The sequence below is a fragment of the Dryobates pubescens genome, chromosome 40 (genome assembly GCF_014839835.1).
Source record: "Dryobates pubescens isolate bDryPub1 chromosome 40, bDryPub1.pri, whole genome shotgun sequence".
NCBI classification, from domain to species: Eukaryota; Metazoa; Chordata; class Aves; order Piciformes; family Picidae; genus Dryobates; species Dryobates pubescens.
The window spans coordinates 1,076,543-1,103,545 of NC_071651.1; the positions used below are offsets into that span (position 1 = coordinate 1,076,543).

Below are 27,003 nucleotides of genomic sequence, written 5' to 3' on the forward strand. Positions count from 1 at the left end.
CAAGCTCTGTGCAGAGCCTCCTGAGGGGAGGCTGCTGCTGGCTACTCTCTGCACAATAGCTCAATTGACTCCAAAGGTCGTGGGGTGCCCGGTGAGAAAGAGGCTAATAAAAGGCACAGAAGCAACTGCAGTGCCAGCAGATTAAATTCCCCCAGCAAGAGGCTGAGCAGAGGGCTGAGCCCTGCAAAGGTCACTCTGTACCAGCTGCATTTCAAAGGCAGGCAGGGAGGAGGCAAGAGCAGGGAGAGCAGCTGAGGAGGGATGGATAGAACCACACAGCAGCTCCCAAGGAGCCAAGGCATCAGAGAAGGGGAGGCCCTGGGGGTCGTGGAGCACTGTGGGGTCCCAGCCCAGCCCCTGCAGGCTGCAGGTAGAAGAGGTTGGATTCTGCTCCCTGCTCGGGCTCAGCCCACAGCCAAGCTTGAAGGCTGGGGAAGAAGCTGGAGGGGACACTGTGTGAGGGAGCAGCGACCTGCAGAGCCATTCTGGCTGTTTCTGGGGCAGCACAGGAGGGTGCAGGGCCGGCAGGGAGCTCTCAGTGCCCTGCGCTGCACTCCTCAGCCAGGCCAGCAGGCAGCAGCCCAAGGAGGGCGACGCAGCAGAGCGGAGAGCCTGGGGGGTTCCTTCTCCTCTCCAGGTTTATTACTGCTTTAAACGCTCCAAGAGGCCACTGCTGGTCAGAGCCCCAGCAGCAGCAGCAGCAGCCAGAGGTGGGGGGAGGGCAGGGGGGGCAGGGAGCATCTCCCTTCTGCCAGTCCGGAGAGGGTCAGTGACCTGCTGGCCACCCCTGGCCGGAGCAAACAGGAGCAGGGCCAGCTCCAGAGGGCCAGAGAGAGGCAGGTGGCAGCCAGCTGAGCAAAGGGCAAGCTCCAAGGGCACAGGGCAGGGCAGGAGAGCTCTGTCCTCTGCGGTGATGTTGGAGGTCTCCTCGTGTCCCTCTCGTGGCCATCGCTGCCCCTTGTGCTGCAGGGCACTGCCCAGCCCCCCACAGGAGGGGGGGAAGGGAAGTGTGGGACCTGCTCCTGGGAAGCCCCAGGCAGGAGAAGCAGGGAGCAGGCTAAGGCACAGACTGGAGCAGAGAGAAGGCAGAAAGCTGCCCTGGATCCTTCACCCAAAAGCAAGGAGCTGCTTTGCCAGGGCTCCCACAGCCCCCAGGCTGCTCAGTAAGACTTTGGGGCAGTTGGTCCCTGCACTGCTGAAGCCAAGCCAGAGGACAGAGTGCCAGGAGGGGGAAAGGCTGCCCAGGCACAGAATTAGCACAGGCAGAGCTGTGCCAGCAGGGGAGTTCCCCAGGGGTGAGGATGTTTGACTGAGAGAGCAAAAAAAAAAACCCTGAACAAACAAACTCTGAAGCCTCCCTCTGGGGCTGCCTCTCACACACAGAGCTTCAGCCCCACCGTGGGGCAGCAGCAGTGGGGGGGTGGCTGTGCAAGCAGCACAGGGCAGGGTGGCACAGAAGCCTTCCTGTGCTGCTGCTGGGCAGGTGGAAGAGGGACTGCCAGAGTCCCAGGCTGCACAGGGCTGGAAGGGACCCTCCAAGGGGGTCCAACCCCCCCCTCCCCTGCAGTCAGCAGGGACACCTCCAGCCAGAGCAGGCTGCCCAGGCCCACAGCAAGGCTGTCTGCAGAGGTTTGGGCTCAAACCACGTCCCTGAGCAGCCTGTCCCAGCCCCTTTGAAAGCCCCCCAAGGAGCTTCAGGCAGCCTGGCAGGGAGCTGTGCCCTCCCCACGAGACACTGGAGCCCAAAGCAACAGCAGCAAGCAGGAAAGGGCTGGGGTCATGCAGAGTGGCCCTGTGGGGCCAGCAGCAAAGCTCATCCCCCCCCCTGGCAGTGCCTCCTGCACCACCCCTGTGCATCCAGGTGAGCTGGCAGAGACCTTCTGAGAACTGAATCCAGCGTGGCAAGAGAAAAGAGACCAGAGGAAGATGCTCAGCCCTGTTGAGGGCCAAGCTGAGAGCAGCAGAAGCTAAATGAGCCCTTCAAAGAGAGAAGGAGACCAGCAGGTACCTCTGTGCTGGTGCCAGGCTCAGGCTGGCAGTGTCCTGGGCTGAGACAGGGGAGCTCTGCCCTCCCAGCACTGCAGAGGGTGCCAGGGGATGCTCCCTGCTCACAAAGCAGAGCCAGAGGGTGTGGGCAGGAGCTCTGCACCCATCCCAGCAGGGTCAGGGACCCCTCACATGTGCACAGGGTGGTTCTGCAGGCACTGGATGACATCAGTGACAGGTTTGCCCTCGTAGCAGATCCTGTACACAGCTGTGAAGAGGGGGAACCTGTGGGCAGATGAACAAAGTCACTCCTGGCCCTGGCCCCACCAGCTGCTGCTGCAGGATGCAGTGGGCAGGAGCTGGTGGGATGGTGGCTTGGCAGCCCCTCAGAGCCCCCTGCTCTGAGGGGGGCAGTGCACAGTGACCTGAGCAGAGAGACACCAAGGGTGGGCAGAGCCTGGCACAGGCTGCCCAGGGAGGCAGCTGGAGCTGTTCAGGGCCGGGCTGGATGAGGCCCTGAGCAACCTGGGCTGGTGGGAGGGGTCCCTGCCCGTGGGAGGGGTCCCTGCCCGTGGCAGGAGGCTGGAGCTGGCTGAGCTTTAAGGTCCCTCCCAACCCAACCCCATTGTGTGATTCGCTGAGCTCCCCCTCCTGCAGCTGCAGGGAAGCCCCCAGCCCAGCCCGGGGGAGCAGGCAGGAGGGGAGGGGTCCGCACTCACTTCTCCACCGCATTCTTGCTTTGAAGGATGCGATGCAGCTCAGCGGACGTCTGGGGGCCCTGCAGCTTCTGCCCGTTCAGCATCTCCTTCTCCAGCTGCTCCAGGGACTGAAACGACCCAACAGAGGCAGAGCTGCTCAGAAGGGCTTGGGGAGGGGGATAGGATGAGGGACAATGGATTGAAACTGGAGCAGGGCAGATTGAGGTTGGACCTCAGCTCTGCACCCTGAGGGTGGTGAACGCTGGCACAGGTTGCCCAGGGGATGTAGTTTGAAGCTCCATCCCTGGAGCCAGGCTGTGCCACTGGGCAGTGCCTGCAGGACCCCTTGGTGCTGCTGGGGTCCCCCCTGCTCCACGCCGGACCCCTCGGGGCTGCTGGTCCCCCTTGCTCAACACAGGACCCCTCGGGGCTGCTGGGGGTCCCCTGCTCAGCACAGGACCCCTCGGTGCTGCTGGGGTCTCCCCTGTTCAGCATGCTCCAGAGATGCTGCAGGACCCTTCGGGGTTACTGGGTTCCCCCTGCTCCGCACAGGACCCCTGGGGGCTGCTGGGGGTCCCCCCTGTTCAGCAGGCTCCAGAGCTGCTGCAGGACCCCTCGGCGCTGCCGGGGGTCCCCTGCTCAGCACAGGACCCCTCGGGGTTACTGGGTTCCCCCTGCTCCGTACAGGACCCCTCGGGGCGGCTGGGGTCCCCCCTGCTCCGCACAGGACCCCTCCCGGCTGCTGGGGGTCCCCCCTGCTCCGCACAGGACCCCTCGGGGCTGCTGCTCCGCTCCCCGCTCACCTTGCCGGTCCTGGCGAAGGCTTCGGCCACCCTGCGGTTGCGGCCGCCGTAGCAGGTGGTGATGAGGTCCGCGACCCCACAGCTCTCCAGGAAGGTGGAGGAGGTGACGGGGCCCTTGCAGAAGAGCTTGGCAAAGGCAATCATCTCCATCAGCCCCAGGCGGATCACGGCAGCCTTGGTGTTGTCTCCGTAGCCGAGGCCGTCGCAGAACCCTGCCCCCACGGCCACAACGTTCTGCAACACAGCAGCAGCAGCGTGGAGGGCGCTGCTCAGGGGCTGTGCCGTGGCCAGAGGGTGATCAAATCCTCTTAGCTGGAGGAGACCTTTAAGCCAGATGATCTTTCGAGGTCCCCTGAAACTCTTCTGTGATGCTCATCCAGCCCAACCAGTCTCCAGCTCTGCCCAGGCTGCTCCCAGCTCCTGGCCCTCAGCACCACAGCTCTGAAACCCCCTCCCAGGGGTGGGGATGCAGCCACCTCCCTGGGCAGCCTGTGCCAGGCTTTGGCAACCCTCCCAGGGAAGAAGTTTCTTTTGAGGTCCAACCTGAACCTCCCCTAGGGCAGCCTCAGGACATTTCTTCCTGTCCTCTCCCTTGTTCCTTAGAAGAGACCAAACCCCACCTGGCTCCAACCTTCCTTTCAGGCAGTTGAAGAGAGCCACAAGGTCTTCCCTCAGCCTCCTTTTCCCCAGGCTGGACACCCCCCCAGCTCCCTCAGCTGCTCCTCCCCTGCTCTCCAGACCCTTCCCCAGCTTCATTGCCCTTCTCTGGCCCTGCCCCAGCCCTCAAAGTCCTTCCTGGGGTGAAGTGCCCAGAGCTGACCCCAGGATTCCAGGTGTGGCTTCGACAGTGCCCAGCCCCCAGGGGGACCATCCCTGCTTTGGTGCTGCTGGCCACCCCATTCCCAATGCAGGACACAGTGTCCCTGGGAGATTCCCCAGCCCTGGCTGCACTCTGTGCCAGTGAGCATCATCCCTGCAAGCAGCTCCACAAGACCCATCCACAGCTCCCTCCAAAGCCTGGTCTGTGCCACGGGGTAACACCCAGCGGGGCTCACCCAGCTGGCAGCTCCTCCCCTGCGCTCCCAGCAGAGCCCTGGAGAGCCACAGGCCCTGCAGCCCCCAGGGAGCAGCTCTCCCACCTTGAGGGCCCCACAGATCTCCACGGTGTCAGCTTCCTTCACCACTGTCACCCGAAAGTTTGGGGTCTGCATCAGCTCCTTCAGCTCCTGCCCATGCTCCAGGTTCTTGCAGCCTGATGAGGCAAAGGAACAAGGAGGATGGTGATGGGAGGCAGCCAAAGGTAGGGCTGAGCTGCTCTCCTGCCCAGTGGTGTGCAGCAAGAACCATGGAACCGTCGAGGGCTGGAGAAGCCTTCCCAGGTCATCCATCAACCCCCACGGCCACCAAACCGCTGCACCTCCAGGCTGGAGACTCCAGCACCTCCCTGGGCAGCCTCAAGGGGAAGAAGATTCTTCTGATGCCCAACCTCAGCCTGGCCTGGTACAGCTTGAGGCCATTTCCCCTTCTCCTGCCATTAGTTAGGAGAGGGGGAACCCAGTGCCCAACCCATGCATGCTCCACGTGCCAAGCACAAGCTGGCTGCCAGGCAAGCAAGGCTCAGCCTTGGACTTTTCCCAGGAGGTGAGGACAGTTCCCCCCTGCTGTGTCAAGCAGGACAGGAACAGCAGGCCCAGGACAGCCAAAGCACCTCCCCAGCTTCTCATCTGGAGGTTTGGAGGCTGCAGGGTCCTGCGCAGGAGCGCTGCTGAGAGAGGAGCAGGATGTGGCTGCACCTCCCCAGGCTCTGCAGCCTCCTCCATGGCACGTTGGCCTTTGTTCCAAACACAGACACTTTGAATCCCCCCACTTCTAACTCAGCAAACTGCTCTGTTGGTTTTGGCTGCTGTGCAGGATCCACAGCCTGCAGGGCTGCTCCCAGCAGCAGCAGCAGCAGCAGCAGCAGCAGCCACCAGATGAACTTTACAGCGGCCCTGGCTGGCAAGGAGAGGAGATCCAAGGTGGATGTCCCTTGGAGCCCCAGGAAATGAAGGCAGGAACTCGACTTCTAAAGGGCCTTTTGGTGTCCAGCCTTTAAGTTTGTGCCCCAGCAAGCTGCCTGCTGCAGGATCCATGCTGGCAGAGCTTTCAGGCACTGCTCTGCATGGAGGGAGCAAACCCCCCCCCCCAGCTCACCCAGCCCCCCCCCCACAGCCTTGCTGCCTCCACAGGGAGAAAGGGTTGGATCCCCACGGCCTGAAGCTGCACCAGGCTCAGCCCTCTGCCTCCCCCTGCTCCCAGGAGGTGAAGGCTGCCAGGGAGGAGGCCTGGAGGCTCCTCACCGATGGTGGTTTCGCAGAACTTCTCCTCTGCCACCTCGCTGGCGATGTTGGCTCCCATCAGGACGCTCATCTCTATGCCCAGCTTCTCGTGGATGATGTCTGAGATCAGCCTCAGCCCCTGTGGTCCTTCATCCACCCCCTGGGGGGACGACCAGGGGCAGAGGTGAGCACCTGCCCCGCTGCTGACCCGGCCTCCCGCCTCACTCCTGCCCTTCCTGTGCTGCAATGCTGCAGCTCTCATCCCAGCAGCCCTCTCCCCAGTGCTCGGCTGCACCCCACACCTCAGAGCCCTTGAGACCTCCCTGCTCCCCCCCCAACTCCCCACAGGGACTCTGCCCCACTTCCCACACCCTTCCCCACACCTCCATTTTCTGGCCCCAGCCCCTTCATGCCAGGCTGCTTCCAGCCAAGCTCCCCTGGGCCGGTGCCCTGCCAGCTGCCAGGCTCCTGCTCACACCTTGATGAGAGACATCCCAACAGCCTCCTTCTTCACGTGGCCCTTGAGCTGGTCACAGACCTTGGCAATGAACTGGTGTGGCACCACGAAGAGGAGGATGTCAGCCCCAGCACAGGCTTTCAGTAGGTCTGGCTCTGCCACCTGAGGTGAGTGTGACTGGCATCAGGGCCCTGTGCCTCTGGCCGAGCAGTGAGATGTGTCCTGAGCCCAGGACAAAGGGGGCAAGGGACATGGGAGGAACGTCTGGAAGGGAAGGAAGGGCACAAAGTCGCTGCCCTGAGGTCCCCCTGGGGCTGGGGAGCAGAGCAGCCTGAGCTGATCCCACAGGAGTGCTGGGAGGAGCTGGGGTTGTTCTGGGGACCTCAGCACGGCAGTGCCGGCGAGGGGCTGAGTGCCAGGCGTGGGGCAGCAGCCCCCAAGGGCTCTCCGCTGGCTGCCAGCTCGGCTGCGGCCGCATGGCCTCAAGCCCAGGCTGAGGGATGCCAGAGCAGGGCCAAAGGTGGGCAGTGAGAGCAGCCAGGGCCGAGGCTCCGCCAAGCGCAGACCAAGGTCACAGGGAGGGTGAAATCGAGTCCGGTGCAGCCCGGTGCAGCTCGGTGCAGCTCGGTGCAGCTCGGTGCATCCCCTGCCTGCGCAGGCGGCCGCCGGCAGAGTTGTTCATCGCCTCTCGGCGGCTGCCGGCGGCGCCGGTGCCCGGACTCACCACGTTGGGAGGCAGTTTGTGCCCCGGCAGGTACTTGACGTTCTCATGCTCCGTGTTGATGATGTCGGTGAGGCGCCGGCCGCCCACCTCCTCCTCCAGCACCCACATCGTCACCTGCGGCTGGAAGGCGCCGAGCCGAGCCGCGTTGCTGCCGGCGATCTTGGCGATGGCAGAGCCCCTGCGGGGGGCACAGCGGAGCTGCGGAGCGGGCACCGAGGCTGCCGGCAGCAGCGCTTCGCCCCGCGGCTCGCCGGGGGCCGAAGCGGCGGCTTGCGGCGGGCGGGACGGACACGGCGCCGTGCCCCGGGGCGGGCGGGCAGCGGGCGGAGGGCACTCACCAGTTGCCAGAGCCCACGATGCAAACCTTCTTGCCACCCATGGTGCGGGGAGCCCGGGCGCTGCGCGGCGCCCGGCCCCCGCCGCTATTTCAGGGCCACCCCGGAGCAGGGGCGGCCCCGGTCCGCCCCCGGCTCCGCCTCGGCCCCGAGCGGGCAGCGCCGGCCGCCGGCCCGGGCAGGGCTCCGGGGGCTGCAGGTGCAGAGCGGCTGTCCCGGTGACAGGCTGCGGAGCCTCTCCTCCTCCTTTTGCCTCCAATGATTTTGCTCTACCTTTGCCCCTCCAGGGGACAGCCACGGCCCCGCCGGCCGCGGAGCCCAGCCCTGCTCCCGGCCTCAGCCCTGAGAGGTGATTGTCCCCCGGACAGGGCACTGGGGGGGCCACGGCTGGAATGCTGGGGTCAGTTCTGGGCCCCTCACTCCACGGTGGTCATTGAAGGGATGGAGCAGGGCCAGAGAAGGGCAACAGAGCTGGGGAAGGGGCTGGAGGAGAGGGCTGGGGAGGAGCAGCTGAGGGAGCTGGGGGGGAGTTAAGGCTGGAGAAGAGGAGGCTGAGGGGAGACCTCCTGGCTCTCTGCAGCTCCCTGAGAGGAGGCTGCAGCCAGCTGGGGCTCAGCCTCTTCTCCCACAGGACAAGGGACAGGACAAGGGCCTGAAGCTGCCCCAGGGGAGGCTTAGGTTGAAGAGGAGGAACAATTTCTGCCCTGCAAGGGTGGTCAGGCCTTGGGACAGGCTGCCCAGGGGGGTGGTGGAGTTCCCATCCCTGGAGGGGTTTCAAAGCCACTGATCTGGCTGAGGGCCATGGGTCAGCCTTGGCAGAGCTGCAGCATGCAGGCACTGGGTGAGCCTCGAGGGTTGTGCTGGGGCACAACCACTCTGTGCTTCTGTGCCCTCAGGCAAAGAGTCCTTTGCTCTCCCCCACACAGGATCCTTCCTGCCCTGCAGCAGTGTTTGGAACCCCTGGATGCAACCTTTGGGGCACAGTTCCCTCCAAACCCTGCCCTGGGTGGGGGGCACTGCCAGGCAGGGGTTGGGGGCTGCCCAGCTGTTAGCAGCAGCTTGGGCACCAAGCCCCAGGGCTCCCAGGTCTGAGCACCACGAAGGCAGGCTGCAGGGGCTGCAGGGGCTGAGCAGGCTGCAGGGGGCTGAGCAGGGGGCTGAGCAGGCTGCAGGGGGCTGAGCAGGCTGCAGGGGGCTGAGCAGGGGGCTGAGCAGGCTGCAGGGGGCTGAGCAGGCTGCAGGGGCTGCAGGGGGCTGAGCAGGCTGCAGGGGGCTGAGCAGGCTGCAGGGGGCTGAGCAGGGGGCTGAGCAGGCTGCAGGGGGCTGAGCAGGCTGCAGGGGCTGCAGGGGCTGAGCAGGCTGCAGGGGGCTGAGCAGGCTGCTGAGCAGGCTGCAGGGGGCTGAGCAGGCTGCTGAGCAGGCTGCAGGGGGCTGAGCAGGCTGCTGAGCAGGCTGCAGGGGGCTGAGCAGGCTGCTGAGCAGGCTGCAGGGGGCTGAGCAGGCTGCAGGGGGCTGAGCAGGCTGCAGGGGGCTGAGCAGGCTGCAGGGGCTGCAGGGGGCTGAGCAGGCTGCAGGGGCTGCAGGGGGCTGAGCAGGCTGCAGGGGGCTGAGCAGGCTGCAGGGGCTGCAGGGGGCTGAGCAGGCTGCAGGGGGCTGAGCAGGCTGCAGGGGCTGCAGGGGGCTGAGCAGGCTGCAGGGGGCTGAGCAGGCTGCAGGGGCTGCAGGGGGCTGAGCAGGCTGCAGGGGGCTGAGCAGGCTGCAGGGGGCTGAGCAGGCTGCAGGGGGCTGCAGGGGCTGAGCAGGCTGCTGAGCAGGCTGCAGGGGGCTGAGCAGGCTGCAGGGGCTGCAGGGGGCTGAGCAGGCTGCAGGGGGCTGCAGGCTGAGGCAGGAGCTCCCTCCAGGAGAGGCTCCCTATAAAAGGCCAAAATATGAAGCTCGTTTTCTCTGCAGCCTCCTACCCCTCTTGGCTCTGTTTCAGCAGCAGCTGGAGATGATCCTGAGCCAGCCCAGGCCAGCACACAAGGGGGCAGCAGCCACGGGCCCTGGCAGCAGCACAGGCAGGGCAGCCCCTGCCCCTGGGCTCTGCTGAGACCCCACCTGAAGCACTGCCTCCAGTCCTGGGGCCCCCTGCACAAGAAGGACCTGGAGAGGGTTCAGAGGAGGCCAGGAGAGGGCTGGAGACGCTCCCCTGGGGGTACAGGATGAGAGAGTTGGGGCTGTTCAGCCTGGAGAGGGCTCCAGGGAGACCTCAGAGCAGCCTTGCAGCTCCTGAAGGGGCTCCAGGAGAGCTGGGGAGGGACTCAGACAAGGGCTGGGAGCGCCAGGCCGAGGGACAATGGCTTTGAGCTGGGAGAGAGGAGACTGAGACTGGAAAGGAGGAAGAAATTCCTTCCAGTGAGGCTGGGGAGACTCTGGAGCAGGCTGCCCAGGGAGGCTGTGGCTGCCTCCTGCCTGGAGCTGTTCAAGGCCAGGCTGGGTGAGGCCTGCAGCAACCTGGGCTGGGGGGAGGGGTCCCTGCCCCTGGCAGGGGCTTGCAGCTGCCTGCTCCTGAAGCTCCCTTCCACCCCAACCCATCCCAGGGCTCCAGGCAGCTGCAGCCAGGGCAGCTGCTGAGCAAAAGCATCCTGTGGGCCCAGGAGAGAGGGCTCCAGGGCAGCTGTGGTGCTGGCTGCTGGGCACAGCACAGGCAGTGCAAGGGGTCAGGGAGAGGCTCCTGGGAGAGCTTCCTTCACAGGAGACTTTTATTCCAACTGGGAGCTGCCTACAGGAGGATACAGTACAAAAGAGATCTTGGTCCGTGGCTGGGCAGCAGCTGCTCTGCCCCAGCCTGCCCTGCCCTGCCCCCAGGGGCCCTCAGCACCATCCTGCCCTCTGCCCCTCAGCACCCAGACCCCCACCCCAGGAGCAGGGAAGAGCCACTCAGGAGGGGGGCACAGGAGAAGGGAGGTTGAGAGCCTGTGACTCACAGACAGGGCAGGGCCAGGCAGGCTCCCACCCCCACAGCCACCCTCCCACCACCCCCCCCCCCAGCTGGGGGTGAGGGTGAGGAGGGGGCTGGCAGCCACCCCGAGGGCCCCTGACCACCTTTCAAGTCAGTTTCATCCCAGTCCCCAGCAGGAAGGCTGAGATCCAGGGGAGAAGCTTCTCCCTTACAGCTGCCCTGCCAACCCCCCAGGAACTGAGCCCCCCCCCCCCCAGGGGCAGCTGCTTGGCCCCCCCTGAGCCATGCTGGGCCCCACTGCAGCCCCCCCAGACCTAACCCTGGACTACAACCCACAGCAGCCTCAGGGGGGAAGCCTCCAACACAGGCCTGGAGCTCTGCCTGTGCCCAAGGGCTGTCCTTACACCCCTCAGACCCACACCCCCCAAGCAGCCTCTGGTTCCCCTCCCCACCCAGACCCACACCCCCCAAGCAGCCTCTGGACCCCCCCCCTCAGATCCATACCCCCCCAGAAGCCTCTGGACCCCTCCCCAGCAAGAGACAGAGCAGAAATGGCCCCAAGGAATGAGCAGAGCAGCAGAGAGCTGCTGCAGTGTGAGGGGCACAGGAGGCAGGGCCTGGGGGGGCACAGGAGGCAGGACCCGGGGGGGGGGCAGGAGGAAGAAGGGCCCGGGGGGGGGTGGGGGGGGGGGCAGAGGAGGAGGCAGGGCCCAGAGAGAGGTAGAGGAAGAAGGGCCCGGGGGGGGTGGGGGGCAGAGGAGGCAGGGCCTGGGGTGGGTTGGGGAGAGAGGAAGAAGAGCCCAGAGGGGGGCACAGGAAGAGGCAGGGCCTGGGGGGGTTGGGGGGGAGAGGAAGAAGAGCCCAGAGAGAGGCAGAGGAAGAAGGGCTTGGGGGGGGGGGCAGGGGGCACAGGAGGAGGAAGGGCCCAGGGTAGGGTGGGGCAGAGGAGGCAGGGCCCAGGGGGGCAGAAGCAATCCTCAGGCAGCCCAGGAACCCCCCAAGGAGCAGGGGCCTGAGGCAGCCCAGTGCAGCAGCAGCCCCCCAGGGAGGGAGGGAGGGCAGGGAGGTATCTCAGCTCCTGGCACCCTGCTGCCAAATGAGGCAGGGAAGGGCCCAGCCCCACCAGCAGCCCCCCTGGAGCAGACCCAGGTCTCAGCTGAGCCCCAGGCCAGCTGCTGGTTGGAGTGGGGAGAGGCTGTGGCTGCTGAACTGCAGGAAGGCCCCAGGCCAGCAGTGGGGCTGAGGACCCTGCAGGCAGTGCAGAGCCACAGGGAGGCTCCTGGAAGCCTCCAGGCCTGGCAAGGCAACAGTCCAGGAAGAGAAGCAGGTAGAAATGTGTGCTCCTTAGAGCCTGCCCTGCTGGCCACAGCCCAGCAGGGCCCAGGTGTGGCCTCCACAGGGACAAAGCCTCCCTGCTGGAGGGGGAGGATGTCAGCCTCAGCAGCACAGCCTCAGCAGCAGCTGGGGAGGAGAGGCCAGGCCAGGGGCAGCCTATGTGTTCCTGATGCCCAGGGCCTGCTCCAGCTCCTGGCGCCTCTGCTGCACCTGCAAGAGAAGCCAGAGCCAGGCTCAGGGGAGGGGGCAGCACCCACAGCACCCAAGGGACACAGCACCCAGCTGGGGAAAGGCAGAACTCCAACTGGGCCTCGACCTTAAAGGTCTTCTCCAACCTGAAGAGGGACAGGGAAGGGCTGGAGAGAGTCCAGAGGAGGCTGGGGAGGTGCTGAGGGGCCTGGAGCAGCTCTGGGAGGAGCAGAGGCTGAGAGCCTGCAGCAGAGCAGCCCCAGGGGGGTCTGAGCAGGAGCTGAAGGAGCTGGGGGGGTTGGGCAAGGGGCTGGCATCTGCCCAGTGGTGCCCAGGGCCAGCCCAAGGGGCACAGAGTGGAGCCCAGGAGGGGGAAAGCTGTTTGGGGGGAGGCTGCTGGGGGCCTGGAGCTGCCCAGGGAGGTTGTGGAAGCCACAGCTGGAGGGCTGGGGCCAGCTCTGGGCTCCCCCAGCTCAAGAGGGACAGAGAAGGGCTGGGGAGAGCCCAGGGAGGGTTGGGAGGATGATGAAGGAGCAGAGGCTGAGAGCCTGCAGCAGAGCAGCCCCAGAGGGGCTCTGAGCAGCAGCTGAAGGAGCTGTGGGGGGCAAGAGGCTGGGGCCAGACTCTGCTGAGTGCTGCCCAGGGCCAGCCCAAGGGGCAGGGGGCACAAACTGGAATGCAAAAGGAGAAACTTCTCAGGTGTGAGGCTGCAGAGCCCTGGGGCAGGCTGCCCAGAGGGGGTGTGGAGCCTCCTGCTCTGGAGAGCTTCCAACCCCCCCTGGGCACTGTGCCCCTGGGCAGGCTGCTGGGGGGAGCCCTGCTGGAGCAGGGGGCTTGGACTGGGGGAGCTCCAGAGGTCCCTTCCAGCCCCTCCCTGCTGGGCTCCTGTGAGAATTGACTCTGTGACTCAGCTCTGCAGGACCAAGAGGCATTGGCAGCACCTCCAGGTGGAGCTTGGCACTCCTGGCAGTGCCACCCTGTGCCATGGCCTCGAGCAGCCTGCTGCAGTGGGAGGTGTCCCCCCCGTGGGGGACCCTCTGTGGTCCCTTCCCAGCCAAACCCCTTCCATGGCTCTGCTCTGGGGGGGGGGGGCCCAGCTGCATCAGCAGTGCCTGCAGGGGCAGCCTGGCACTGCCCCTTCCCCTGGGACACCCCCCAGAGCAGAGGGATCCCTGCTGGGGGACACTCACCTTGGAGTAGAAATATCTGCAGACAGCTTCCTGAGCCCAGGGCTGGAAGTAGAACTCAGCTCTCCTCTCCTCCTCGGGATTCCCAACCACATCAGTCATGGTCTGGGGAGCACAAAGGACACACAGCAGCTGAGGGAGTGCAGCTCAGGCCCTGCTGAGCCCTCCCACACCTCCTCCCCCTGTCCTCAAAGCAGCTTCGGCGCCCTCAGGTCAGGCTCTGAGGCCTGAGCGCAGCTGCAGCCCAGCCTGCAGGGCAGGAAATGGCCTCTGGTCCCTCCGTGGGGGCTGCTCCGGTGAGGGCCCCGCGGCTGGAGCCACCCTGCAGGCAAGGCAGAGCTGCCTCTCACCTTTAAGTCCCTGCACTGGGACTGCAGCCAGTCGTTGATGAAGCCCTGAGGGTCCCGGGCAAAGCTCAGCATGAACTCCCGCTGGGTCTTCAGCTGGTTAATTGTCTCTATTGTCTCATGGATCTGCGGGACAGAGGCACAGGCAGGGAAGGGCTGAGCAGGGCCAGCGCTCAGCAGCCTCAGGAGAGGCAGCAGCTGAGGCTCAGCTCTTCCCCTCCCCTGCTTGGGCTCCATCCAGCTCGGGTTTGCAGCTCCCAGATCCCTGCTCTGGAGATTCCCCCAAGGCTCAAAGCGTTCGGGGGGGAACCTCAGGGTCCAGGCAGAGTCACCTCAGGGAGCCTGGCTGCAGAGAGCAACCCCAGAGCCCCTCCTCAGGGGGCTGAACCCCCTCCCAGAGCCCCTCCTCAGGGGGCTGAACCCCCTCCCAGAGCCCCTCCTCAAGGGGCTGAACCCCCCAGAGCCCCTCCTCAGGGGGCTGAACCCCCTCCCAGAGCCCTTCCTCAGGGGGCTGAACCCCCCCCCCAGAGCCCTTCCTCAGGGGGCTGAACCCCCTCCCAGAGCCCTTCCTCAGGGGGCTGAACCCCCTCCCAAAGCCCTTCCTCAGGGGGCTGAACCCCCTCCCAGAGCCCCTCCTCAGGGGGCTGAACCCCCTCCCAGAGCCCTTCCTCAGGGGGCTGAACCTCCCAGAGCCCCTCCTCAGGGGGCTGAACCCCCTCCCAGAGCCCCTCCTCAGGGGGCTGAACCCCCTCCCAGAGCCCCTCCTCAGGGGGCTGAACCCCCTCCCAGAGCCCCTCCTCAGGGGGCTGAACCCCCTCCCAGAGCCCCTCCTCAGGGGGCTGAACCCCCTCCCAGAGCCCTTCCTCAGGGGGCTGAACCCCCCCCCCAGAGCCCTTCCTCAGGGGGCTGAACCCCCTCCCAGAGCCCTTCCTCAGGGGGCTGAATCCCCTCCCAGAGCCCTTCCTCAGGGGGCTGAACCCCCTCCCAGAGCCCTTCCTCAGGGGGCTGAACCCCCTCCCAGAGCCCCTCCTCAGGGGGCTGAACCCCCTCCCAGAGCCCTTCCTCAGGGGGCTGAACCCCCTCCCAGAGCCCTTCCTCAGGGGGCTGAACCCCCTCCCAGAGCCCTTCCTCAGGGGGCTGAACCCCCTCCCAGAGCCCCTCCTCAGGGGGCTGAACCCCCTCCCAGAGCCCCTCCTCAGGGGGCTGAACCCCCTCCCAGAGCCCTTCCTCAGGGGGCTGCCCCAGGCCCCTCAGCAGCTTCCCAGCAGTTCCCTGTCCCTCTCCAACTGGGGAGCCCAGACCTGGCCCCAGACCCCCAGGTGTGGCCTCCCTAGGGCAGAGCAGAGGAGGAGGAGGAGGAGGAGGAGAACCTCTCTCAACCTGCTGCTGGCCACACTCCTCTGAACTCCCCCCCAGGAGACCTCTGCCCAGCCCTGCTCAGCACACTGCAGCTCTCAGCTCAACTCCTGCCCTCCCCCCTCCTGCTTCAGACCTTTCCACCCAGCCAGGAGGAGGCCAGGCCCCAAGGAGCTCTTCCTACCTTGTTATCCAGGGCAGCAATTTCCTGCTGGCTGGCAGTGGACAGCAGGAAGGAATTCATCTGAGTCTTTAAGGTATCATCCACCTCCACATCGATGTCATAGCAAGCTGTCTTCTTCTGGTCATTTGGATCCACACTGGAGGCAGCCAGGAGGGAAGGAGCTGCAGTGAGGGCTCAAGAAAGCAGCACATGGAGCCCCTGGGCTGTGGGCAGGGAGCTGCCAGGCTGGGCTCAGCTTCAGCTCTGGCACCAAGCAGCAAAGCCCCACTGAGGCCTGCAGCACAAGGAGCAGGAGGTTGCTCCAGGCAGGCTTCCCTCTACAGGAGGGAGAGGGCAGGGAGAGGGAGAGGGCAGGGAGAGGGAGAGGGCAGGGAGAGGGAGAGGGCAGGGAGAGGGAGAGGGCAGGGAGAGGGAGAGGGCAGGGAGAGGGAGAGGGCAGGGAGAGGGAGAGGGCAGGGAGAGGGGGAGGGCAGGGAGAGGGGGAGGGCAGGGAGAGGGGGAGGGCAGGGAGAGGGGGAGGGCAGGGAGAGGGGGAGGGCAGGGAGAGGGAGAGGGCAGGGAGAGGGAGAGGGCAGGGAGAGGGAGAGGGCAGGGAGAGGGAGAGGGCAGGGAGAGGGGGAGGGCAGGGAGAGGGAGAGGGCCACTGCTGCTGCAAAGCAGAATCACCTTCCAGAAGGGAGCTCTGTGGGGAAGGAGCTGGCAGCCCTGCTGGGCAGGCTGCCCATCAGCCAAGGAGGGGCCAATAAGGCCAATGGTCTCCTGGGGTGCATCAGGAAGAGTGCAGCCAGCAGGCTGAGAGAGGCTCTCCTCTGCCCTGCCCTGCTGAGGCCACAGCTGGGATCCTGGCTCCAGCTCAGGGCTCCCCAGTGCAAGAGGGTCAGGGTCAGGCCATGTCCTCTGCAGCCTGCTGGGGGTGACCCTGCTGGGCCCCAGAGGTCTCTGCCAACCCCAACCCTGATGGGGTGGTTGATGATGGGCTCTGGGGGTACCCAGCCTCACCTGATGAGGTGATGATGCTGATGGGCTCTGGGGGCTCCCCAGCCTCACCTGATGAGGTGATGCTGCTGATGGGCTCTGGGGGTACCCAGCCTCACCTGATGAGGTGATGATGCTGATGGGCTCTGGGGGTACCCCAGCCTCACCTGATGAGGTGATGATGCTGATGGGCTTGGGGGCTCCCCAGCCTCACCTGATGAGGTGATGATGCTGATGGGCTCTGGGGGTACCCCAGCCTCACCTGATGAGGTGATGATGCTGATGGGCTCTGGGGGTACCCAGCCTCACCTGATGAGGTGATGATGCTGATGGGCTCTGGGGGTACCCAGCCTCACCTGATGAGGTGATGATGCTGATGGGCTCTGGGGGTACCCAGCCTCACCTGATGAGGTGATGATGCTGATGGGCTCTGGGGGCTCCCCAGCCTCACCTGATGAGGTGATGATGCTGATGGGCTCTGGGGGTACCCAGCCTCACCTGATGAGGTGATGCTGCTGATGGGCTCTGGGGGTACCCAGCCTCACCTGATGAGGTGATGATGCTGATGGGCTCTGGGGGTACCCAGCCTCACCTGATGAGGTGATGCTGCTGATGGGCTCTGGGGGTACCCAGCCTCACCTGATGAGGTGATGATGCTGATGGGCTCTGGGGGCTCCCCAGCCTCACCTGATGAGGTGATGATGCTGATGGGCTCTGGGGGTACTCAGCCTCACCTGATGAGGTGATGATGCTGATGGGCTCTGGGGGTACCCCAGCCTCACCTGATGAGGTGATGATGCTGATGGGCTCTGGGGGTACCCAGCCTCACCTGATGAGGTCATGATGCTGATGGGCTCTGGGGGTACCCCAGCCTCACCTGATGAGGTGATGATGCTGATGGGCTCTGGGGGTACCCAGCCTCACCTGATGAGGTGATGATGCTGATGGGCTCTGGGGGTACTCAGCCTCACCTGATGAGGTGATGATGCTGATGGGCTCTGGGGGCTCCCCAGCCTCACCTGATGACATGGTTGGTGCTGATGGGCTCTGGGGGCTCCCCAGCCTCACCTGATGACATGGTTGATGATGATGGGCTCTGGGGGCATCAGCAGGGCGTGAAGCCTCTGGGGGATCTCGGAGAACTTCATCCGCTGCGACTCGAAGATCTGGGCCAGAAAGAGAGGGGTGAGGAGGGGGGGAGGGCAGAGCCAGGAGGGGCCAGGGCTGGGCTGGGCCAAGGGCTGGCTGCTGCCAGGCTGCTACCTGCTGCAGGTACTTGTCACAGATGACAAACTCTCGCTCATGGGGGTCCTGCAGCTTGTGGGTCTTGATGTACTGCCAGAGGGCCTGGATGATCACCGGCCGCGTCTGGGTGTGGATGCCCAGCAGCCGAGCCAGCCGGGGGTCCAGCTTGAACTGGGGGGGCTGAAAACCGAGGGCAGAGGAGGGCAGGCTGGCTGCAGGCAGAGCTGCCAGCAGCACAGGCCCCCCCCAGGGGCTCCCCAGCCCAGCTCCCCACCTGGTAGTCCAGCATCAGCAGCACGGTGCAGCGCACGTTGACGTCCCCCGGCCGCTTCACCTGGAAGCCGTCGGTCTCCTGGGTCGTGGCGGTCCGGTGCCACTGCAAGGGGACAGGGCCCTGAGACAGGCCCCCCAAGGCCTGCCCCCACCTTGGGTCCTGCTGCCTGGCACCCAAGAAGCCTGCCAGTCAGTTCCCAGGCTGCAGGGTGAGGGTGGAAGGCAGCCTGGGAGCTCACAGTGTCGCTAAGGTTGGAGGAGACCCCAAGGATCATCGAGGCCAACCTGGAGCTCATCCGACCCGGAGGCCCCAACCACCTCCAGACCACTCAGCTCCTGCCCACTTCCAGCTGGAGCTGGCTCCCAGTGCCAGGGGCTGCACTTTGGCCACAGCAACCCCAGGCTGGGGGCAGAGTGGCTGAGAGCTGCCAAACAGAGAGGGACCTGGGGGTGCTGGTTGACAGCTGCCTGAACACGAGCCAGCAGTGTGCCCAGGGGGCCAGGAGGGCCAAGGGCAGCCTGGCCTGCAGCAGGAGCAGGGAGCTCATTGTGCCCCTGGGCTCTGCATTGGTTAGGCCACACCTTGAGTCCTGTGTCCAGCTCTGGGCTCCTCAGTTTAAGAAGGACATTGAGAGGCTGGAAGGGGTCCAGAGAAGGGCAACAAAGCTGGGGAGGGGTCTGGGGCACAGCCCTGGGAGGAGAGGCTGAGGGAGCTGGGGTTGCTTAGCCTGGAGGAGAGGAGGCTCAGGGGAGACCTCATTGCTCTCTGCAACTCCCTGCAGGGAAGCTTTAGCCAGGTGGGGGTTGGGCTCTTCTCCCAGGCAAGCAGCACCAGAACAAGAGGACACAGCCTCAAGCTGTGCCAGGGAAAGTTCAGGCTGGAGGTGAGGAGAAAGTTCTTCACTGAGTCATTCATCACTGGGATGTGCTGCCCAGAGGGGTGGTGGAGTCCCCACCCCTGGAGGTGTTCAGGAGGGGCCTGGATGTGGCACTTGCTGCCATGGCCTGCTCATGAGGGCTGTGGTGCCAGCTTGGACTCGATGATCTCTGAGGTCTCTTCCAACCCTGGTGATGCTGTGACTTGTTCAGACCTCCAGCAAACCAGGGGGAAAGCTGAGGCAAGGCCTCAAGAGGCTCCCAGCCACTTGTGCAAGCCCTAAGGATCCCCCCCCCACCCCCTCACGGTGTCCCAAGGGTCCCCCTCAGCCACCAACCCAGGTTTGGAGGCCACCCAGCAAGCAGCAGCTCACCTCTACCAGGTGATTGTCAGGGCCATACAGGTCCTTATCAAGCTCAATGACCAGAGACTTAAAGAAGGAGGAGAACTTCCTCTTCTGCTTGGTGGCATCATACTTGGAAAGAGCAGACTGCAAGCAACACAGGAGGAGAAGTGTTAGGAGAGCTCAAGCACAGCCACCCTGCACCCTCCCCAAGCTCTGCACACCTACAGGCACCCCAGGCCTGGAGGCCAAGTTCCAAAGCCAGGAAGGGAAAAGAGGAGTTAAAAACCAGCTGCAGGGATGCAAGCACCCAGCACAGGTCCCACACAAGTGCCCTGCCTCTCAGAGCCCCAATTCTGAGAGCTGCCAGAACTCTGCACCACTCCTGCCCTGCCCTGGGGACACCCTCAGGCTCCAAGCTGAGCTCTTGGCCTTGCCACCATCAGACTCCTCGGAGAGCAGAGGAGGAGGAGGAGGAGAGCAAGGCCCTAGCTCTACCTTCAGGCACCAAGGAACTGGCTTGGCTCAGCTGCAGAGCCTCAAAGGCCAGCCCTGGGGCTGGGTTCTTCAGACTCACATCCTCCAGCAGCCTGCCCTCCACCCGCAGCTCCCAGGAGGCGACGGTGCCCTCCCCGTCCTCGGCGTCCGACTTGGCTGGGTTGAAGGTGTTGGAGATGAAGATTCTCAGCTTCCTCTTTTGCTGGAGGACAAACAGCAGCTCAGAGCCCTCCCAGGGAGCTGCTTTCCAGCAGGCTCTACCCCACCCCCCAGCCTGCAGCGCTGCAGGGAGCTGCTCCTCCCCCCAGAGCAGGACCCTGTGCTTGCCCCTGCTGAAGCTGTGAGGTTCCCCTCTGCCCAGGCCACACCTTGAGTCCTGTGTCCAGCTCTGGGCCCCTCAGGTTAAGAAGGACATTGAGAGGCTGGAAGGGGTCCAGAGAAGGGCAACAAAGTGGGGAGGGGGCTGGGGCACAGCCCTGGGAGGAGAGGCTGAGGGAGCTGGGGTTGCTTAGCCTGCAGAAGAGGAGGCTCAGGGGAGACCTCATTGCTCTCTGCAACTCCCTGCAGGGAGGTTGTAGCCAGCTGGGGGTTGGGCTCTTCTCCCAGGCACCCAGCAGCAGAACAAGAGGACACAGCCTCAAGCTGTGCCAGGGTGATGTTTAGGCTGGAGGTGAGGAAGAAGCTCTTCACAGAAAGAGAGATTGGCCCTTGGGATGTGCTGCCCAGGGGGGTGGTGGAGTCACCATCACTAGGAAGAGCCTGGATGAGGCCCTTGGTGCCATGGTTTAGTTGCTCAGATGGTGCTGGGGGAGAGGTTGGACCTGATGAGCTCTGAGGTCTTTTCCAACCTGGTTAATTCTATCCCATCCCATCCCATCCCATCCCATCCCATCTTCACTGCACCCCACTGCAGAGTGCAGCTATGGCTTGGGAAGACAGCTCCCATCTGCTTCCCCCTGAGTAAGCCAAGCTGCTGTTAGTGTGGTGGTGAAGCCCAAACCATGACACCTGCCCTGCAGGCTGCTGCCGAAGCTGTGGAGGGGGAGCCCCAACCCCCCCTGCCAGGGCAGCTTCCCCCGGGGCAGGCGAGAGGGGGAGCAGCAGGGGCTGCAGCCCTACCTTGATGGGACGCTTCAGGGCCTCCTGGATGTCCAGGCGCTTCCTCATGATGGTCTGGTCCAGCTTCCTCTCGAAGGCCAAGAGGTCCATGTAGGCCTGGGACTCGGGCACCAGCTCCCGGATCTGCAGCCGGCCAGCAAGGCCCAGGAGGCTCAGCCCTGCCCCGGCTGCGGCAGCCGGCGGTGCTGTGCTGCTGCTGCGCCCCCGGCCCCGGGCTGCTGCGCCCCTGCTGCACCCCTGCTGCGCCCCCGGCCCCAGGCTGCTGCGCCCCCAGCCCCAGGCTGCTGTGCCCCCACCCTGCCCCAGCCCCAGGCTGCTGCGCCCCTGCTGCGCCCCCGGCCCCGGGCTGCTGTGCCCCTGCTGCGCCCCCGGCCCCAGGCTGCTGCACCCCCGGCCCCGGGCTGCTGTGCCCCCACCCTGCCCCAGCCCCAGGCTGCTGTGCCCCCGGCCCTGGGCTGCTGTGCCCCTGCTGCGCCCCCGGCCCCAGGCTGCTGTGCCCCTGCTGCGCCCCCGGCCCCAGGCTGCTGTGCCCCTGCTGCGCCCCCGGCCCCAGGCTGCTGTGCCCCTGCTGCGCCCCCGGCCCCAGGCTGCTGTGCCCCTGCTGCGCCCCCGGCCCCAGGCTGCTGCGCCCCTGCTGCGCCCCCGGCCCCAGGCTGCTGTGCCCCTGCTGCGCCCCTGGCCCCAGGCTGCTGCGCCCCTGCTGCGCCCCCGGCCCCAGGCTGCTGTGCTGCTGCTGCGCCCCCAGCCCCAGGCTGCTGCGCCCCCACCCTGCCCCAGCCCCAGGCTGCTGTGCCCCCACCCTGCCCCAGCCCCAGGCTGCTGTGCCCCTGCTGCGCCCCTGGCCCCAGGCTGCTGTGCCCCTGCTGCGCCCCCGGCCCCAGGCTGCTGTGCCCCTGCTGCGCCCCCGGCCCCAGGCTGCTGTGCCCCTGCTGCGCCCCTGGCCCCAGGCTGCTGCGCCCCTGCTGCGCCCCCGGCCCCAGGCTGCTGTGCTGCTGCTGCGCCCCCAGCCCCAGGCTGCTGCGCCCCTGCTGCGCCCCCGGCCCCAGGCTGCTGTGCCCCTGCTGCGCCCCCAGCCCCAGGCTGCTGTGCCCCCACCCTGCCCCAGCCCCAGGCTGCTGTGCCCCCACCCTGCCCCAGCCCCAGGCTGCTGTGCCCCTGCTGCGCCCCTGCTGCACCCCCGGCCCCAGGCTGCTGCGCCCCTGCTGCGCCCCTGGCCCCAGGCTGCTGCGCCCCCAGCCCCAGGCTGCTGTGCCCCTGCTGTGCCCCCGGCCCCGGGCTGCTGTGCCCCCACCCTGCCCCAGCCCCAGGCTGCTGTGCCCCTGCTGTGCCCCCGGCCCCAGGCTGCTGCACCCCCAGCCCCAGGCTGCTGTGCCCCTGCTGCACCCCCGGCCCCAGGCTGCTGCGCCCCCGGCCCTGCCCCTGCCCCAGACTGCTGTGCCCCTGCCCCTGGCTGCCCTGCCCCACACTCCTGTGCCCCTGCGCTCCTGTGCCCCTGCCGTGCTGCGCCCCTGCCCCCTGGCTGCCGTGCCCCTGCCCCTCACTCACCCTCTGAGGCAGGATTTTGTCAGCCATCTTCTTCTTCTTGGCACTGCCAGGGAGAAGAGGCAGACAGAGAGGCATTAAAATGGCAACCACCCTCTGCAAGCCAGCTGCAGCCTTCCAGGAGGGAGGAAGAGGATGCTCCGCTCCCAGAGAGGCTTCAGCAGCTCCTGGATGCCAGGCTCCCTCCCCCTGGAGCGCTGCTCTGCCCTCAGCAGCTTCTGCATTCCCCTGCCCAGACCTCCAGCGCTGCAGAGCTGCCGAGCCCTGAGCAGCAGAAGGTTCCCCAGCCCCTGGGGGGGCTCACAGGAGGCTGCAGCGGCTCGGAAAGGGCCAACCGACAGAGCCCCCAACCGAAGCCACTCTGCAGCCCCAGTTAGCTCCGGGCTGAGCTGTCCGGGAGATGCATTTTACATCGCTGGGAGCAGCTCCCGGGGTCACGGCCAGCAGGGTGGCAGAGCTCTGCTCTTTGCCCTGCTGGGAGCCCTCCTCCCCGCGAGGGGCTGCACAAGGCGCTGAGGACCCCTTTGGCCACCCAAAGGAGCCACGGGCAGCCCAAGCACCGAGCGCACGACCCGAGAGAAGAGCTCTGTGCCGCTACGGGCGGCGAGCTGCGGTCCCTGCCGCTGCCCCGCACCCGGCCCCGGCCCCAGCCCCATTTCGGGGCCGGTTCTGGGCGGGGGGTGGGGTGGGGGTGTCCCTGCCCGGATCCCCAAACCCGGCCCCTCCCTGCGGGGCCTTCGGGGGAGAGAGACGACGCTCCCGTACCCCGGCCTCGGGATGCCCTCGGTGCCCCGAGCCGCCCCCGGGATGCCCTCGGTGCCCCGAGCCGCCCCCGCCGCCGGCTCTTACTTGTGGTTGCGGTTAGGCACAGCCTGGGGCTGCACCTGCTGAAGCTGCTGCGGCGCCGGCCTCTTGCGAGCCTGGTCCAGGCTGGCCTGAGCCATCCCGGGTCGCACCGCCGGGCTCCCGCCGTAGCCGGGGGGCCCCATGGAGGGGCCCTGCGGCGCCAACCGGCTGCCCGGTAACATGCCGGGGCGCTGGGGAAAAGAACAAAACCGATCCAGCGCCCGCCGGGAGGGGGCTGGCTCCCGGCCCCGGCCCCGCCGCCCCCCGCCCCGCCCCGCGCAACGCCAGCCCGCGCGCCCCCGCCGGCCCCTCCCCCGCCTCACCGGGTAAGCGGCTCCCGGTAGCGGCGAGCGATACAGGCCCTGGCCCGGCGCCGGGCCCATGCGTACCGGCGTGCCCGGGCCCAGCGCGCCAGCCCCGGCAGCGGCCCCGCCGCCGCTGCCGCTGGGAGTCACCGACTGGAAGCCCGCCCGCGCCGCCATCTTCTCCCACACAAAGGGGAGCGGGGCCGGAACCGGAGCTGGCCACAGAGAGCCCCCGCGGGGCCCGCGCCAGAGGGGCACCGCCCGCCCGCGCCGCCCTCTGCTGGCCGGAGGAGCGCGCTGGAGGACCGCGCGGCGGGCAGGCGGCGGGCAGGGGGCTGGCAGCGGGCAGGGGGCTGGCAGGGGACAGGGAGTAGGCAGGCAGGGGGCTGGCAGCGGGCAGGGGGCTGGCAGCGGGCAGGGAGCTGGCAGCGGGCAGGGGGCAGGTAGGGGGCAGGGGGCTGGCAGGGGGCACGGAGCTGGCAGCGGGCAGGGAGCTGGCAGGGGACAGGGAGTAGGCAGGCAGGGGGCACGGGGCTGGCAGCGGGCAGGGAGCTGGCAGCGGGCAGGGAGCTGGCAGGGGACAGGGAGCTGGCAGGGGACAGGGAGTAGGCAGGCAGGGGGCAGGGGGCTGGCAGCGGGCAGGGGGCTGGCAGCGGGCAGGGAGTAGGCAGGCAGGGGGCAGGGGTCTGGCAGCGGGCAGGTAGGGGACAGGCAGTAGGCAGGGGGCAGGCAGAGGGCAGGGGGCAGGCAGTGGGCAGGGAGCTGGTAGGGGACAGGGAGAGGACAGGCAGGGGGCTGGCAGCGGGCAGGAAAGGGGCAGGCAGCGGGCAGGGGCGTGCTGGGGATGGGTTCCAGGGGCTGTGTTTGGGCCGTGGCAGGGGGTGGCAGGGTGCAGGGTCTTAGAGCAAGGGCCTGGGGGCAGGGGGTTAAGGCATGGCCCTGGGGTGGGTGCAAGCTCTTGCAGCAGGGTCCTGGAGCTGTTTGGAAGGGGGCAGGGGTTAAAGCATGGCCCTGGGGTGGGTGCAAGCTCTTGCAGCAGGGTCCTGGAGCTGTTTGGGAGGGGGCAGGGTCTTAGGGCAAGACTCTGAGTGGTGTGGGAAGGTGCAGGGTGCTGGGGGGTTAGAGAAGGGTACAGGTTAGGGAAGGGTACAGGGTCTATGAGGGTTGGTCCTAGGGGTGCTGGGTTGAAGGGGAGTCTGTGAGGGCTGCAAAGCCCCTGGGGCAGTAGAGTCCTGTGGGTGCTAGCAGCAGGGTGGGAGAGGCTGCAGGCTCCGTGTGAGGGGCTGCAGGCTCTGTGCAAAACCACCTGTGGGAGAGTTTCCAGCTCCTTGAATCCATCCTTAGGCTGGCAGCCATCGAGCTCCTTTCACTCGTGCTCAGGGACCTGTCAACCTACCTCAGCTGGCATCAGACTGGTTCTGATCTCTCCTGTCCTAATTTAGCCTGGCTGATTTCCACTGCAGCCCTCAGAGTTTGCTGCAGAGAAGCTGCTCCAGTCAGAGCCACCCTGGAGCTGAGGTGGTTTGGGGTCAGTCCCACGCTTGCCAGGTCATAGCTGCTACCTGCCTGGCGCAGGAGGTGCTGGTCCCGAAGGACCTGAAGCCTCCCTTGCTCTGGGGTGTGCTCAGAGGAAGGCAGCTTGGCTGCCCTGGGGCTGGGAGTGACATCTCCAACCAGGACAGGCTTGTGGGGGCATGGATGGAGCCCACACGGATGCTCTGGCAGGAGGTGTCCCTGCCCAAGGCATCCACTCGGTGAATCTCTGAACTAAAGGCCACTTTCTGCAAGCATTAACATTAAGTTCCCTCTTCCCTCCAGCACCTCCCCTGCTGGCTGCTCAGCAGGAGGAGAGGGAGGCAGCACGAAGCCAGCCGAGGGAGCGATCCCCCTGCCGATCGGGGCGATGCTCACCGCCGATGCCGGGGGCTGCCCCGCCCGGTGCACGGCCGGGCAGAGGGGTGGGGGATGTGCTGGCAGCTTCCCTGCCGGATTTGGTGTCCCTGCCCTCGCTGGAGAGCAGGGAGCTCCGAGCACAGCCCTCCAGTGTTGTCTCAGCATCCCCGTGTCCGTGCAGCTAATTTAATGCCACCTCCGCCCGGCCCGGCGCCCAGCAGCCTGATGAAATATTCATGGGGAGGAAGAGCAGTGGAACTTATCTGCTCCTTTATTGTTCAGAGGCAGCTTGGACAGAGGCTCAAAGCCTGGCAAGGAGGAGCCTCGGGGGGGGCAAGGTTTGGAAAAGCTGCCTGGCTCTCCTGGGAGGGACACAGAGAGAGAGGCAGGGAGGAGAGGGAGAGAAAAGCAAGGAGTGGAGGGAGGGAGGGAAGGAGGAACTTCAGAGGGCTGAAGAACCTCTACAAAGACAGGCTGAAAGGATTGGGGCTGTTCAGCCTGGAGAGGAGAAGGCTGCAGGGAGACCTTAGAGCTGTGTTGCAGTGTCTGAAGGGGACCTGCAGGGAGGGACTGCTCAGAAGGGGCTGTGGGGATAGGACAAGGGGCAAGGGTTTGGAGCTGGAGCAGGGCAGGTTTAGGTTGGACACCAGGAGGAAGTTCTGCACAGTGAGGGTGGGGAGGCACTGGGACAGGCTGCCCAGGGGTGTGCTTGAGGCCCCAGCCCTGGAGACATTGAAGGTCAGACTGGATGTGGCCCTGGGCAGCCTGCTGCAGCTGGAGCTGTCCCTGCTGCCTGCAGGGGTCTGGACAAGATGCCCTTGGAGGGTCCCTTCCAACCCCATGCGGTGTGTGAATCGGTGACTTGAGAGCTGATCAGCTTGGCACGGGGAGGAGACGAACTTCAGGGTCTTGAGAGGCTCCAACACCGCAGGGGCGGAGCTGGGAGAGACCCCAGCCCCTTGTCCCCCTCGGGGAGCAGCCCTCTCTGTGCCCTCACCCCAGCCATGCTCTGTGAGAACCACGAGGAGGAGATCAGCCCAGCTCAGCCCAGCTCAGCCCAGCCCAGCCCAGCCCCCTCGGCTCAGCGTCTCCTCACACTTGTCCTCTCTCCTTCCCTCTGCCCTGAGGCTTTGCTTGCTTGGCTCTCCCCTGTGGAAAAGCCTTTGCATAACCCTCCTCCCCCTGCCCTCCCCGGGAGCACCTTCACTTCCCCACACCTGCTGGCAGCAGCTCCTCTGGAGCCACCTTCCCCACGCAGCAGGGCTCTGGCTCCAGGCAGCCCAGCAGCCTCCAGGGCTGGGTAATTGCACCTCAGAGCCTGCTTCTGCCGGCAGCTTTGGCAGCCAGCGAGTGGCGAGCAGGGATCCTTGCCAGGGAGCAGCAGAGGCGATGCCCTCCCAGCCCTCCTTACCTGCACGGAGCTCTGTGGGGCTGCAGCAGCCGCACAACCTGCGAGGCAAAGGCAGCAGCCTGCAGCAAGCTGCTTCCCAGCACCCCAGGACCTGGCTTTGCCTCATTCCAGCCTCACCTGCTCCATCAGAAACGCTTCCTGTGGAGTGTGATGAGCTCCTTGGCTGGAGCCCAGCGCCAGGCTCGCAGAGGTGGCTGCACCCTCGCTGCCTGCCCCATGCCACCAGCAGCCCACGCAGTGAGGGGACAGGAGCAGCCCTGGGGCTGCTGAGCCTGCAGAGGAGCAGCCCCAGAGGGGATCTGAGCCATGCTCAGCAAGAGCTAAAGGACCTGTGGGAGGGCAAGAGACTGGGGCCAGACTCAGGGGCAGGGCAAGGGGCAGTGGGCACAAAGTGGAGCCCAGCTGAGCAGGAGGGGAAACTTCCTTGGTGTGAGGCTGCTGGAGGCCTGGAGCAGGCTGCCCAGAGAGGTTGTGGAGCTTCCCTCTCTGGAGAGCTTCCAGCTCCCCCTGGGCATTTTGACCCTGGGCAAGCTGCTGTGGGTGTGGGGTTGGTCTTGGGGGGGCTTCAGAGGGCCCTTGCAGCCTCCCCCTGCTGGGGCTCTGGCCTTCAGTCCCACCTCTGCTGCTGCTGTTCCTCTTGTGCTCAGTTGAAGTCAGCCTGGACCCAAGCCTTAATCCTCCCCTTGCCCTTGATCTCAGCTCCCAAGATTTCAGCCATGGCTTCAGGAGCATCCTGGCTGCCATCCCCCACCTGCCTCCTTGGGGAGGAGCTGCCAGCAGCTCATGGAGAGAGAGAGAGACAGAGAGAGAAAGGCT

At 66.1% G+C, this 27,003-nt stretch overlaps 2 protein-coding genes across 3 annotated transcripts; both read right to left on the minus strand.

The window, feature by feature from the left end:
- Positions 1–1,704: 1,704 nt before the first annotated feature.
- Positions 1,705–7,412, minus strand: GPD1 (glycerol-3-phosphate dehydrogenase 1). The gene is made up of 8 exons (XM_054177488.1): positions 7,325–7,412; positions 6,987–7,164; positions 6,284–6,424; positions 5,827–5,965; positions 4,627–4,739; positions 3,488–3,721; positions 2,706–2,812; positions 1,705–2,271 (listed from the first exon to the last, which is right to left on the minus strand). The coding sequence occupies exons 1-8, from the start codon at positions 7,363–7,365 to the stop codon at positions 2,175–2,177; spliced, it is 1,050 nt and encodes a 349-aa protein (XP_054033463.1). The 5' UTR covers positions 7,366–7,412; the 3' UTR covers positions 1,705–2,174.
- Positions 7,413–11,435: 4,023 nt separating this feature from the next.
- Positions 11,436–23,080, minus strand: SMARCD1 (SWI/SNF related, matrix associated, actin dependent regulator of chromatin, subfamily d, member 1). Of its 2 annotated transcripts, none has more exons than XM_054177397.1 (13): positions 22,968–23,080; positions 22,582–22,769; positions 21,736–21,778; positions 20,191–20,313; positions 19,151–19,273; positions 18,604–18,720; positions 17,355–17,456; positions 17,099–17,260; positions 16,904–17,001; positions 14,861–14,996; positions 13,324–13,446; positions 12,977–13,078; positions 11,436–11,807 (listed from the first exon to the last, which is right to left on the minus strand). In XM_054177397.1, the coding sequence occupies exons 1-13, from the start codon at positions 23,058–23,060 to the stop codon at positions 11,754–11,756; spliced, it is 1,464 nt and encodes a 487-aa protein (XP_054033372.1). In that variant the 5' UTR covers positions 23,061–23,080; the 3' UTR covers positions 11,436–11,753. The 2 variants fall into 2 exon arrangements, with proteins under 2 accessions (XP_054033372.1, XP_054033371.1); XM_054177396.1 differs by having other exon boundaries at positions 22,902–23,080.
- Between the last annotated feature and the right edge of the window lie 3,923 nt (positions 23,081–27,003).